This window comes from Xiphophorus couchianus, chromosome 16 (assembly GCF_001444195.1).
Source record: "Xiphophorus couchianus chromosome 16, X_couchianus-1.0, whole genome shotgun sequence".
NCBI classification, from domain to species: domain Eukaryota; kingdom Metazoa; phylum Chordata; class Actinopteri; order Cyprinodontiformes; family Poeciliidae; genus Xiphophorus; species Xiphophorus couchianus.
Genome location: NC_040243.1, coordinates 1,705,995 through 1,721,372, shown reverse-complemented (window position 1 = coordinate 1,721,372; position 15,378 = coordinate 1,705,995). Strand labels below are relative to the sequence as shown.

The 15,378-nt window shown below is 36.9% G+C and overlaps 1 protein-coding gene across 1 annotated transcript in view; it reads left to right on the top strand.

Annotated features, from left to right (window-relative positions):
- Nucleotides 1-6,858, top strand: part of grin2ca (glutamate receptor, ionotropic, N-methyl D-aspartate 2Ca) — a 53,618-nt gene extending 46,760 nt beyond the window's left edge. The window contains exons 9-13 of the mRNA XM_028041386.1: nucleotides 142-371; nucleotides 2,620-2,780; nucleotides 2,877-3,064; nucleotides 3,531-3,763; nucleotides 4,608-6,858. Coding sequence (XP_027897187.1) covers nucleotides 142-371; nucleotides 2,620-2,780; nucleotides 2,877-3,064; nucleotides 3,531-3,763; nucleotides 4,608-6,218 — 2,423 coding nt within the window. The 3' untranslated portion in view covers nucleotides 6,219-6,858. The remainder of the gene's footprint in view (nucleotides 1-141; nucleotides 372-2,619; nucleotides 2,781-2,876; nucleotides 3,065-3,530; nucleotides 3,764-4,607) is intronic.
- The last annotated feature ends 8,520 nt before the right edge of the window (nucleotides 6,859-15,378 follow it).

Here is a 15,378-nt window from a genome sequence, read left to right as displayed (position 1 = left end):
TGGAAATATGAACCAGGAATGATCTATGCCAAAAATGAACAAATTAACCAAAGCAAAATAAAACCTTTTCTAATTTCAGAATTCAGTTTGGAAAACAACCCACTAAAACTGACTCTTAACTTTGTTTTCTTTGGTTTTTAGATCCCGGAGGTCCCACATTCACTATTGGAAAATCAGTTTGGCTACTGTGGGGAATCGTCTTCAACAATTCGGTTCCTATTGAGAATCCAAAGGGCACCACCAGTAAGATCATGGTTCTGGTCTGGGCTTTCTTTGCTGTCATCTTCCTGGCTTCCTACACAGCCAATCTGGCTGCCTTTATGATCCAGGAGCAATACATCGACACCGTTTCCGGACTGAGTGACAAAAAGGTACAAACCTTTGTCTTAGACGTTGTTTTGTCGTTGATGTGCAACCTAAAAGACAAGGATGTCTATTATGGCTGAGTAATACAGTGGCTGTAACAACATAAATGCTGCAAACCCCAAAACACACAACAACAAAATGTTGCTACAGTCATAGGCAAAATGCAGCGTGTTTTGCTGTTTGTTGTGCGTTTGCACCTGTTGGCCACCGTACTGTAAACTACATCTGCTGCAGTTATAAATTGTGGATAATCTAAAAGTGGTAATGCAAACAGGAAAAAAATTAATTACATTATCTTTTAGAGCAGGATGTTAATGAAAACGAGAAGATATATCCGAGTGAATTTTCCGGGTAGACTGTGATTGTAATTTCCTGGTATTATTATCCATACTTGTGTTGCCCTAGGGACGCATTACATAGAGATATTGATGAGGAAATCTGTGTTAAACCATCAGCACAAAAAGTGATTTGTAGTCTCTGTGCTTTCAGACAACTGAGGAGATTAAAGAGGCATTTGAGGAAAAAGACCAAGCTGTCCACCGCTCATTACGATTCTAGGAAAGTCACTAGCAATTCTCTTTTCATTATTCACCAATTCTGCAATGCAGTGCAAGAAACAAAGCTCTTTTGACAGGGACTTCATAGATTATTCTACTTCTTTCTGTATGTGGCAACGCCGTAGGAATGTAGAACTGAACTGCTGCTTGACCAGCTGCGCTAAGCTCCTTAGGGCAGGTGTATGGAAATAAGGTACAACACAAAGACAGATAAAGTGACCTTGTTTTAAAGGAATGGCTAGTCAATATTGAAGTGTGGGGATACCTTCTCCACTTACAAGATATGTCATGTTAAGTGAGTGACTGACAGCTACAGCTGTCAAGCAACATGACAAAAATACCTCCATCCAAGCAAATTAATCTCCAAAAGCTACCTGCAATTTGTCTTAACTCTTGTATTTAGATGTACCTGAAAGGATAAATCTTTAAATTTTTATTGCACTGAAAGCTTCACAGAGAAATCAGCAGAAATTGGACTTTCAAGATTTCTGAAATGGCTGGTTTGTAGCTTTTATTTTGTTTTTTCCCCATTATATAAGTGCTAATTATTTAACATATGGACTCTGAAAGCATTTGCATAAGGTTAATGAAAAGGTCAAATCCTGTATTCTCCCTTGTCCTACTTTCAATCTATGATAATTAAAACCATAAAGTACTGCCAAAGGGAAAAGGAGGAAATAAGTTCTTCTTTAGAGAAGACAACAGAAGGATGAAGGAAGTCTAGATCCCCCTGGACAGCATCCTGGACTTTAAGTTCCTTTCTACAATACCGATGTTAGCTGTGTCAACTAATACCACACAAAGCCTCCAGGACAACAATATGAACAGTAGAGCAGTGGGGGAAATATAACAGATGCCACTATATCCAGTGTATGAAGGACTGACCCTACCAAAACTGACAATAAATTAATGAGGAAGTAAATGCATAAATAAAAGAGGGAAGAAACTAAGCAGATAAAATAAACAAATAAAGTTAAAATAAATTAATACATGAGGAAATATGTAAAAATAGATTTTTCAATATAACTATAAAAATATATTTTGGAATATATATATGATGAATCATTTCCACATTTGTTATTGTATTTATTTTAAATTTCCCTTTTGTCCCTCAAGTCTATGGTGATGAGATGGGTGTTTCTACCACTAAATGTGGAAATACATAATTAAAACATATATTTGATTTATGCCATAGTTATTTATTTAATTCCAATTGTTTATATTGTTTATAAAAGCCCATCTAAGAACAAGTGACACAGATTAGCTAGGGCTGGAAGCACCAATATGCAGGAATGTGGCTGCTGTTTTTTCTGTTTGTCTGTTATTGTGTGCCTGTCCCTATCAAATACACTGAATACATTATTAATCCCTTATTTAGTTATTTATTTACAGTTTTATTTACTCCTTTATTTCCTATTTTATTAATTCATTTCCAGCTTTGGCAGGATCCGTCCTCCATAACTCTCTGTGTGCTTTCTGTTTAAGCCCTGCTTAAGTAGCACTTAATGACCAAACAGAGTACTAAAATGTAATAAAACCAAAGATGATGGGTCAAACTATTTTATTACCTGTATACAGTATGTCAAACTATGTGTATTGAACAATAAGCAAATGACTGAAGCTATCCTTTGTTTAGCTACATAAGCACAAGAATTATGTTTGTTAATATAAAATGTTATTCCACATCCATCAACAGTTTCAAAAGCCACAGGAGCAGTATCCTCCGTTCCGCTTTGGTACCGTCCCAAATGGCAGCACAGAGCGCAACATAAGGAGTAACTACCCCGAGATGCACTCCCACATGGTCAAATACAACCAAAAAGGAGTAGAGGATGCTCTCAACAGCCTTAAAACAGGGTAGGTTTCTGCCAAGAGAGACATGAACACACAAAGTCGAAATGGAAAAAGAGCCAAACAAATAAATTACTTGTGTAATCTGTTTTACAACGTTAGGAAACTGGATGCCTTTATTTATGATGCTGCTGTGCTGAATTACATGGCTGGCAAAGATGAAGGATGCAAACTGGTAACCATTGGCAGCGGGAAAGTGTTTGCTACTACTGGTTATGGAATTGCACTGCAGAAGGATTCTCGCTGGAAACGCCCCATCGACCTGGCCCTGCTGCAGTTCCTGGCTGATGGTATTTGTTGTGCTTTCATAAATTAGAACTGCTACCCAAAAACATCAATATTATGATGCAATTACATTCAACATGTTCATAGAAAGCTAACAGTAACAATGTGCTACCTGCACATTGTTGCTAATAGCAACTATATAAAGAACCTGTGAGTAAAACTAAATCAGAAGTTGAATTATTCTGCTATTCACCTTTAGTTGAATTTATAAAACTGAAAGAGAAATGATAATGCGTAATGCATAATACATAAATGCCAAACTGAGAGGCCACTGGTATGGCTGATATTTTACTTCACACATCAGTCTGTCTTCTGAAGAAACCCTCCTTGACATGCAGATTTACAGTAAAATGTTCTGTTTCACAGTACAAATACTCAGCTTCACAAATTAACTAACTCAGGAAATTTTTTTACTCTATAAAAAAATATATTTTATGTAACCTAAATGTTTTCTCTCGTTTTTTCACACAGGTGATACCCAAAAGTTGCAAACCGTCTGGCTCACAGGTATCTGTCGTAACGAAAAGAAAGAAGTCATGAGCAGTAAGCTGGACATCGACAACATGGCCGGAGTTTTTTACATGCTGCTTGTCGCCATGGGCCTAAGCCTACTGGTGTTTGCCTGGGAACATCTGCTCTACTGGAAACTTCGCCATTCAGTTCGCAAATCAGACCGACTGGACTTTCTCCTGGCTATCAGTAGAGTAAGTAATTATCACAAAATTAAATGGACCAGGTTGTTTTAACATCACTTCTGGTTGTATTTCGATTTTTTTTATTATTCCAAATTATTCTTCTAATGGCACATTAAAGAGAAAATATGATCTTTAGATTTCTTAAAAAAGAAACTGACTTTTTAGTGTTGATGTATTAAATCACTCAGTATTTGACATGCCGATCACCCACTGATTTGGTGAATTTCCGTTATTATTTTTTGTCTTCATGCAGTGTTTAAATAGTAAGAGAGGTAACACTGACAGGTAGGAAGCTTTACCTAAAAGTACAACTTCAAACAAATCAAACAGGCATTAATAAAGCAAGTTCTTCCATAATTACAATATTCCAAAGATGACAACAAAAGGAGAATAAAACGACCTCATAGTGGAAAGAGGATTTTATGGTTGTTTGCTGAAAGAAATGGTCATGATGCCTGAGAAACTGCATTTAAATTACCCCATTAAAAACTTTCATCTCTGTATCAACTGTGGTCAAAGGTGAGATTCTGCATTCCAGAGCAATACACAATTTGAAAGTAAAATAAAGCTGGTGGGGTGAAATGGAGAAACTAATATGCTAAGTGCATGATCAGCAACTAACATTTATAGGACTCATGTCCAATATCCTGCAGCATAAAATCATCCTTTTAATCTCAGAAAGTCACATAAACAAGGATAAATATTCTTCTGCAACAAGCCCTTCACCTCATTAACGTCTGATGTTCATAGGATATTTTATTAATGGGGAAATAATCTGTGACTGTAATAAAACATAATCAAGAGTTCAGTGGTCTGCAGATTTATTTAATTTTACCTTTCCATCCATTTACAGGGCATCTACAGCTGCTTTAACGGAGTAGAGCAAAGTGACCGCAATGGGAGCCTGCAGAGTCCAGACGTCACCACCAACTACACTCAAGCCAACATGCTTAAGATGCTGAGGACAGCCAAGGACATGGTGTCATCTGCTAGAGTTGAGAACTCTCTTGATAGTGCCACCAAAACAATAGAAAACTGGAGCAGACGTGGAGCCGACAATGTGCGAGCTGGCCTGCCTCCCAGAGTTACAACCACAGATGTGACCCACGGCCGGCTACCCTATATCTCCAGTATAACAGACAATCATTCCCCCTACCCTCAGAGGGCCATTACACCAACGTTCCCAGTTCATTACGGGGACACATCCACCCAGCCCCTTCTAGAGAAGCCCAGGGTGGTAACCCGACCCACTCCACTTCGGTACACGCTGCCTACACGCAGCAGTCAGCATCTGTTGGAGAGAACTTTGCCCATTTCCAGCCTCAGCAGCCCACACATCGCCATGAGAGATCCAACTCCCTCTGGAACGTCCAATCCCCACCACAGTAGCAGGCTGTATGTGGAAAACCAGGGCCGACACCCAGCATCCCCTTTTGTTTCCTACAGGGAGTTCCAGGTACCCGACATTTACGTGGAGCACAAGGGACCCCTCCGCAGGAAGTTCAGCTACCCCCCAGACTGTGTAAGTCGGAGACGGAGGTCTTTCAGCTATCTGTTTAATAATCCAGAGCCAAGAGTGAGAGTCGACTACGATGAACCACGGTCTTGCTTTGCTGAGTTGAGAGCCAATCACCTCCAGGCCCCTGATGGTATGGCCATGGCCTGCACTCCAGGACACTACCCCGCCAGCAGCACCAGCTGCAACTCCTGCATGAAGTCTTACCTGGAGCCAGAAATGGACGACATCCCCCTCTTAGGAAAGGACAAGTTAAATCGACGAGCCTCATTTCTTAAAGCCACGTGGGGCAACGATAGAATCCATCAGGTAGATGAAACAAAGCCTTCCACATCCACAGCTCCCTCCACCCGAACAGACATGCCCGATTTGTTTCCACAGGTGGTGGGGCCGAATCCAAAGCCTCACAAGCTGTACGGCAGTTTGGGGCACAACCTGTCCTGTTATCCCCTGGCCGCCGAGCCAGCCTACTTAGACCCAGCCCATATGGGTTCTTACCCCTACAAGCAAAAGATAAAGTACGCTGACTCTACCCGGCTGCCCTCTTACAGGGAAGCTATCCTGCAGAACGCCGCTGCACTGCGCCGCTCCTCCTCTACGGTGGTGCACAGACATTATTCCACCTACCTGAACTCGTACACAGATTTACCAGTGTATGTGGGGCCTCTCCCACAAGGACCGTCCCAGTTCTACAACAGCTCAAAGAACATGTGCCACTTGTTTCCGTGTACCAGCCACTGCCCAGAAAACACAGCAATGCTCCCTAGAATGACGGACAGACCAGTGGTTTACCACAACAACATGTTTGGGCCTTATGATGGCCCAAAGCGAGAGGACTTGGGTTCAGGGAGCCGAGATCGGAGGCAAGTCCTTGTGGCGCGAAGAGTCAACAGTCCCTATGTGCCAAAGCCCTGGGGCAGGGTCTCCAGTCTGGAGTCTGAGGTCTGAACTACTCTCCTTCTTAGGCCCACTGACTTGCGACCCTCTGAGGAGGAATATGTCTGGAGGTTCTTTCTTGAGCTTTCAGTCAAAGCAAAAATGAAACCCTACACCAACAGTGTACTTGAGAGAGGTTCCTCTCAGTTATCAGTGCAATAATATCCTGGGCAGCAAAAAGTAAAAATATAGCCTATAAAGCTGGGACTTTGTTAGCCAGACATATTGAATTATTAGAAGAAATTGAAATATTGAAAAGTATTTAATGCATAAGAATTTAACCTGTGGATGGTTGTAAAAAAGGATTTAATTTATGTTACTTGCTGAAATCTTTTGGGAGACGATATACTATAGTCTCTCAAATTCTCAGTCTGATTACAACTTGAGATATTTATGTATTTTTCTTCCTGACATCATTTCAGTACCCATGTTTAAAGGCAAAGCATAAAGATAATTTTGTTATTCAAGAACTGATATGTCTTCCGTAAATTTTCTAAGTCTACAACACTGGGTGCACCAAGACTTTCAGATCATCAATGTAATGTTGCTGCACTTTTAAAGCAAAGGAAAAGCATATTAAGTATCATGTGTATTTCCATTGTTACCATACCCTTTAATAAACAAGGCAAGTAAAGAGCCATCTGGAATCTTCTTCACCTTCTTAAGCTGTTTGCTCTAATTTACAAGGATTGCGCCTGTTTCAGAAAAATTAACCAGGAGAACAAGAAATGCAGACAAGAGTCTTTATCTACAAAAACAAATTTCACACCTCTTCACTGAAGAACAGCACAAAGTATGTTTTACCAATATTTTAAGGTTTTATGTTTTCCCAAGATAAGATAAGATAAGATTTATTTGTCATTGTCATCAACAGATAACGAGATTGAGATTTGCTCGACTCGAGTTAAGATGCAAGTTATGTGTATATACATAATATACAAAGATAAAGAAATAAATAGTACAAAACCTCAGTATTGCATTTAACAGCAAGAATATGCATCAGCGTTTCAGAACAGTACAAAAAACTAATGAATGAAATCACACCAATGTCATCTAAAAAAGCCACACATCACACATACATTTTTAAAGATAACTGATCAAAAGCACAAATCATCAACATGGACAAAAATCAACCTCTGCAACCATTTACTAAAGAATAGAAATAATTAATACAGACAATAACAATACTCATTTTATATGAATGCATCTTTAATTTATCAAATGCCTCATAACAGTTAGTTCTCACCCCTTGTACTTATTGTGGTTTTATTTCTAATCAGCATTTCAATATTTACAGTTTTTTGAAACTTTTTTACACCAGTTTAGAACTACAACTACAAGCTCATAGCAAACATGTTAATGTATAATCACAGAATAAAAAAAGCAATACACTTACCTTGTGGAGTTTATTGATAATCAGGTGGTCAGATTTGGAAAAGCTCATCACAATTCTAAAAAAAATAAAAAAATAAACAGAATGTACTGATAATCAAGCTTGAGTGTTACATATGACCATGTAAAGGACAGTGTTAAGGCACTGATGTTTACATCACAAGGGTAAAGCAACTATGTTTCCATACAAATTTACCTGTGAGGATGGGCGCATTAAAAATTAATGTTCTCAACCAGAATCAACAATCTCTAACATATAGCCATTACGGGTGAATTTGTCTCCTGAGGAAGTCTTCAAAATGCTAGGTATTTTCAAATATGATTTTCAAATAGGGACAACTTAGAGAGACCAGTACACGGTCAAATTTTTGGAGAGAGTACCCAGAGAAAGCCCTCTGGGTACTCAGTTGGTATCACTGTTGTCTCACAACAAAAACGTTATGGGGTTAACGGTTTACAAATCATCAACTTACCTCCAGTGGACACAACATTGGGACTTTGGTCAAGTGTGATTGTTTACATCCAAATTACCTTATGCAACAGCCTTAATGACAATGTAAAAAGTTTTAATTCATGCTATCTTTTTTTTAAACCAAGACATTTCTACTTAAGCAGATTATTCTTGTTGAATCAAGTTATTTTCACCATCAAAAAAATCAATATGTTCAGTAAACCTATAAAAGGAATGAGAGCAACAGATACATAGTGTGTACACACCTAAAGTGTGTCATTTAATCAAACCAAATTGAATTTGTTTGTACCGTGAGGACACAGAAGCACCTCAAAGATGCTCACTGAACATGAGGAGAACTTCTTTCAAAAGTTACCATCTTGCTTAAAAGGTTGATAATGGAATAAATGTGTCTTTAGCAACTTGCTACAGTAATACCGTCAAACAGATTTCTGGAACAATGTGTATGAAATATCCTTTACTTCGAACATAATTATTTAACATGTTTTCATTATATTCCATTTCTGTCATAATGAACATTATAAAGGTTGGTGAAGCTACAGATGTGAAACAAAGTAGTTTCTGAGAAAAAATAGCTTTATTAAACCCCAAGATAAGACCTTTATTTAACTTCTCGCTGTTGCATTGTGAATCTTCCCAAAACTCTGGGGTTTGCTTCACAATCTTCTCTCATGGTTTCAGTTATCCTTCACTTTTTTCTACCAGTTTTTTTTCCTAAACTAGTAGATTCTTTGACAATCACCTCTCATGCCTTTACCTTCCCTTAAAGCCTTCAGTGTCGACTGGATGTCTAAAAAGTAAGCAGTATTCCCCAATGACTTTGTAGGGCACAAATTATGTAACAAACCTTTTCAATCATTTCCATGCTATATTTTTATAGGTTTTCATTTAGCATAACCAATAGTTGTTTAGAAATGCAATTATCCAATGAATAAGGTATTCGATGCTATACTAATTAAACAGATATTCATAAATGAAGAGCCAGGGAATGCTTATTTGAATTTTTGATCAGTTGTTGCCATTTAAATCACAAAATAACTAAACATTCACCAACATAACCAGCTGGAAACCGTCAGGGCTTCACGGCAGTTGACAAAATTAGTTTAATATAATCAAAAGAAGAAAATAAACACGTTTAATGAAAATATAAGCAGACAAACAAGTCTATTATTAACAAGCTACGAAACATGTCGCGGTCAAACCAGCGGTGGAGAAGCCAGAATGTTCGACAAGGAAAGGTTAGCTACAAAGGTTAGCTAGCTAACTGACGGACACCTGCCGAAACATCTAAGTACACACCCTATATGGAGTTACATGATTTTGTTGTGTGTCTATTTCTTATTCTAAAAATAATTCTCTAAAATAAATATATTAATTAACTCCTTTAAAACCTACCCATGACCACAAAAAACGATAGCTTCCATATTTTTATTCTGTCCTCGGTGACGAACTTCAAACCGTACATCAACTGATTCAGATGAAGGAATACGGGGTTCACCACTCAGGTTTGCAGGGGCCGGAAAAATACGGCTATGAATTGTTTACTTTCCAAGACATATAACTATGGAGGACCATAACCAGCATAAAATGGTCCAGAAAAAAAAGTTTTTTTAAAGCTTAAAGTTTGAATTAAATGTAAATTTTAGTCACCATTAACTTCTTAATACATATACTGTAGCTGTCTATGTCACCCTCTATTTAATTTACTTATTTAAATTAGTAGTAGTAGTAGCAGTTTTTGTCCTACAGGATACTAGAAGTACTTTGTATTGCCTTGTTGATGAAAATGTGCTATATAAATAACATTACCTTACCTTAGAAAATACTTTTTATGGTGAAGTCTTATCTTAATCATCAAGGTAATATTGTTTCCAATATTGTTAAGTAATATTTGTTTTTGCTCCATGTTAAGCCTTGTTACTCATACGTTGCCCAAATGTTTCATACACCACTGTACCTTTAACTTTTAATCTAAAAGTTTATATGTAAAAATAGAATAGTATACAAAATATGAGGACAATAGAAAAGGAAAAAATGCAAAACGACAAATTTTACAGAATAACTATGAAGAATAAAGAAATGTGTTTCCACCATCTGACCAGCAGAAATCTTTTATTGAAATCTCACAGAATAAAGAAAATTAAAAATTATGACAAAAAAAACCCCAACTGTTTATTGTTTCATAAATCTCTTGATTCAGCTGCCATGTAAGCACATTTCCAAAGACTTAATTATTCAGAAGATGTTAAAGCTTTAGCTGCTGTAATATAGGTTGTGGGTTATTTTGCTATGATATCTCTGTTGGTGGTGTGACTATTCAGTTTGTGTCAGACACCAACAGGCGACACAGCGGTGCAGAAATGAGACACGTGTGTTCTTCACTGCTCCCCGAGACCTGCTGAACTGATGGGAGGTCTGGCTGATTGCAGCAGGGATGATAAATGAGTCTGCACATGCAGATAAAATATGAGCGACAATTTGCTGTCCAACATCCAACATATCACCAGACACTTAGCTGCTGTCCTGTTGCTGTCCCAAAAACTGCTGGGAAATTTAACCCAATTATAAAGAACATAATTCTTTATAATTATAGAATTATAAAAACAGTTTGGATCTATTCCAGAGATCCAAACTCTGTATGGATCTCTGGAAATATGGAAACACACTGGACAACATCAGTAGTGACTGATATATTTTCTTTAAAGGCCCTACCTAAATTTCACATTAAGATTGAAATGTTTGATCAGTCAGGAATGTGTGCTTATATTTTTCAAGATATAGAAAACTTTATTAGAAATTTTTGTACCTCAACATGTCTACGCCATGTTTGTTGCTGCCCTAAAAGATTACAAATACCTGCAGCTGGGTTGCCAGAATTTAACTGTGTCAATACAGTTAAATTCTAGCAAGCCCAGCTGCCAGTATTTTGCCATAAATTAGAGACTCTTTTTTTACAGTGTGCTACATGATTGTAACTGAAACATTCTGGAGGTTGCTTTAAAGGAGCAGTATGTAATTTTTTAAAATAAAAAACCATCTTTACATTACAATATGAGACAGGTAATCTGTCTCATACCTGAAGAAATGCACCTGTGCCTGTTGGTCATCTTGTATCACATAGATCTATTCTAACCTGTTCAAGGAAGAATAATAGATCATCTTTAAAGTTTGTAGTTGTAGCCTGACATGCTAGATAGTTTAGTTTGTATGGAAACAACACAAATCTTATTTTGTCAGCTTGTTCCTGCTGTGCTTTAATATACTGGTACTTTCTTTCACCATCTCTCTCCTCCATTCATTTCCAACATAACTTCAGTATTTTATGTAAAAAACTACTATTCTTTATAATTCTTACATGGCCTTTTCTAGGTTAAATCCTCTGCGCAGCTCTATCTCAGCGTGACTCTGCATTCCCACTTAAATCAGTGACTGATGAGCGGCATTCGCTGCAGCGCAGTGTCGTCCAGAAACATGGCTTCTAATTGGACAGAGCAAGATTACCGCCACAAGCATTTAATAAGTGTGAGAACTGACTCTCAGCTGAATTAACTCATTTCTGGAAACATGCAGTAAATCTCTGTGGGTAAAGTGAACTTTTTTCTCTTTGCTGTGCTCACTAACCAGACCAATCTCCATTAAATTCACTGGGTAATTAATGACTTATTCTCTGATGTGTGCACTCTGTAACATGTCACATTCATTTCTCCTCGGTCCTTTCTGAAATGGATGAATTCACAGAAGATGTGCATCCAGAGACAAGATGATTCATTTTCCAATTTCACCACATAAATAATGGACAGGATTATATTTACTGTCAGGAAATGTGCTAGTTTATGAATATAATTTCACTCTTCATTTGCTCCGAACATTGAAAACATTAAAATCAGATGGTAGCAGGTGTATAAGCTGCTGATGGGCGTCGAAAAACTCTAATGAGCTTTATGAGACTCCTGTCTTTCCATTACTCAAGATTAGGTACAGAGGGGAAAACAATATTGGCTTCGATCCCAAAATAACATAAAATAATTAAAATACATGCATAGAATAATTGATATTTTTTCTAATTCAACGTTTTGAGACACCTTGTAAAAAAAAGTTATCAAACAGTACATTAAGCTCAGTTAATGATTCAAATTAGTTTAAAAAGCTTCCAACTCAGTAAACCAGTCGCACTGCATTGAGTATTTCAGTGAACATGCATGTAGTGACAGTGGAGAGGAAAAACTCCCCTTCAACAAGAATCTGTAAGGAGAACATTATAATTAACAGAAATAAAAGATTTAAATCATGAATGAATTGGTAAATTATTTAAATTTAATCAAACAGTGATGTCTTTATTTTTATTATTTGTCACTGAATAAAAGGAAGAATAATCCAACTACAACTGACTTTTATAAATTCTTGTTTTAAAAAATTCAAGATTTTGCACATTTTTAAAATTAAGTTGTATTTATATTTCTGGAAACAACTGAAATTTTACGTAGCGTTATTTTTTGTGGGATTTTTCTATTTCTTAACGGATATTGCTTAAGCTATTTAATAAATAAATAAATATATCAGGAAAGGAGAAAATTTGAGCATTTTATTTTTTAAAGAAATACAGTTGTGTTGTCCTTATTTTTGTCTTGTTTTACAGGCTCAGCTCTTTTTAGGGTACAACTGGCGATTATTTTAGTAATCAATTATTCTATTGATTATTCTGGCGATTAAAATATTTGGCACGTTATACAGATTTGTCATTTAACCATCTCAGCTGTTTTTTATGAAAAAAATATTAGAAATACATTAAAAGATGCACATATGCAAATAATTCCATTTCTTTTTAAAATAAAAACTAAACATGCTATTGCCTAAAATGCAAAAACAATGAATTATTTAATAAATTTGAACCGGGTGAAACTAAAACTATGGTTGTTTTTATCTTAAATGGAGAAGTATATATATTTTGTACAGTTTTGTCTTAATAGCTCCTCCGAATATATTGTTTTGGAGCTTTTTTTGAGTGTCTATTATTAATCAATTACTACATTAGTTGACAATTATTTCAATAATTGATTAATCATGATTAATCACTTCAGCAGTTCATTTTTGGTTGTACTCTTCCGTTTTTGTCCAAAACCTTGTCGTTTAGCATGATAGGGATGAGCTTAATGAAACCACCTGGAGGCGTTGGCAGAGAGCCACAAGCCGACCCGTTAAAGCCCCTCATGTTGGCCCGGTGGTGATGGGAAAACCCGAAGCGACGCTGAGCCCGGCTGGAGGTTTGACGAATCCTTGAACTCTCCTTTCACTGCAGGAATGACAGCTGCAAGTGAGAAAAACCACAGAAACTGCACTTTTTAAAAGTCTCACCACATCAGATCAGAGTACAAAAACAACCATAAGTCTCCTTTAAAGGATTTCTAACATGAAATAAGACCAAACTAACTGACAGGTAACTTTTCAGCAAGATAAAGGAGCGTGTTTCAAGTAAATAATTCTTTAATTATTGTTCTAGTTCAATCGGCAGATTATGTCATTTATTACACTGGAGAAAGCGCCAATGTCTTGATGAAAATGTACTTGTAAGTTAGTTTTGTCATTTCAAGTTTACTAAGACATTTGCACTAGAAACTAGACAAAACTATTTTGTAAGGTTTTGTGCTTTTTGGAGTGTTGGAGAGAAGAATTGGACCCATTTCATTAGAAGATCAGTGCAGATCTTAATAGCATGAAGCTCTGGGAAAACGGAGTGTAAGCTGTTTGTGGAGGTCAAACATGGCAGCAGATTAGGTTAATGGATGTAGAAAATAATGCTGCAACACTTTGATGCTGCCAAGTTTAAAAGTGAACACAGATCAATATTTTGATTAAAACTGTCCAGGACAGAGCGAGTGTCTCTGTGTGAATAAACCAGCTGCCTCTCAGGAGATGGCTCACATTCATCTTACTGCTTTCATTTCTGGCTGAAACTCAAATTAATTCAAATTACTTAAACAAAAATGTCACATTCATAAAAACGCAATACATTTTTTGATTACCCAGGTAAAAAAAAACAGCAGCATTGTAGCTCTGTAGCTGTAGCTGAAGAGGCTTTTTCATGTGTTCGATCCAAACATTCAGACATTAACTGGTTCCGTTTAAACAGCCTTAATTACAGAGCGCTGCGCTGGATCAATAAAATGCCACATCTTCCATTTAATGACACTTTACTCAGAGGTAAACTAATGAATTCATGAATGTCACTGCAAAGGATTAACTTGCTATTGAATAAAACCTGAATGATTCACAGTAAGAAATGATAAATGTAACTGGATTCTTGATATTTTCCTTCCATGCAGTCAGATTTTCTTGTCATATAAAAAACATGCTGACAATGCAACATATTGCAGCGCTGAGGCCTGAAACAAACGTTTCTTCTTCTGATGAATCGTATAAAAATGGGCCATTCTGTAGATTTTTTATTTAACCACTTAAGCTTATTTTACACTAAATTAAAATGTATAACAAAATGTAAATAAACAATGAATTTAATTCTTTTTTAAATAAGAAAATAAACAATTTATTGCCAAAAATGCAATAACCTTACGTTCCACTTTATCATTTGGAGCAAAGGGTGAATCTGTGAAAAGTTCAGGCCTTTAAAATGTCTTAACATGCAAAACAATTATTATTTGTTTGATTAATTAGATATCAAATGTGCTTAATAGGAGATTTATTTTTACAGAATTTGAACCAGGTGAAGCGAAACTGCCACAAGAGGAGATAAAACTGATAAAAGTCTAAGTAACAGAAGATAATAACAGAAAGAGTCCTGAAATCTTGCAAAAAGGCAGTTAATGTAGAAAAAAGGACACATCTGAGGTATGTATGGTGTCTTATTGAGCCTTAAACAAAAAAAAAAAATATATATATATATATAGATATTCTTTTGAAGCGTCTCAGGACAGAAAGTGGCTGAGAAAGAAACCAAAGTCCAAAGATGAAATAGCAGATGCTCTAAAAGCAGAGTTGAAAGGTGAAAGTGGCTGCAGGGCAAACAACAGGCTGCAGGGCCACGAGGTCTGAGCCGAGCAGATTGGGGAATATGATCCATCTGGATTTCAGACATTTATTATCATCAGGGTCCCACAGGGCGGAGCAGACAGGAGCTTCACTGTCACGACACGCCGGTGGGAGAACATGTGAGGGGCCATGATGCCAGAACGATGGTGCAACCAGATCAGCAGCGGTGGTCGGACCTGCAGTAGCTGCATTTCCATCAAACATAGAACTGCCCAAGATTAAATTACAAAAATAAATTTGATTAGTGGAAACTCAGCAATTTAA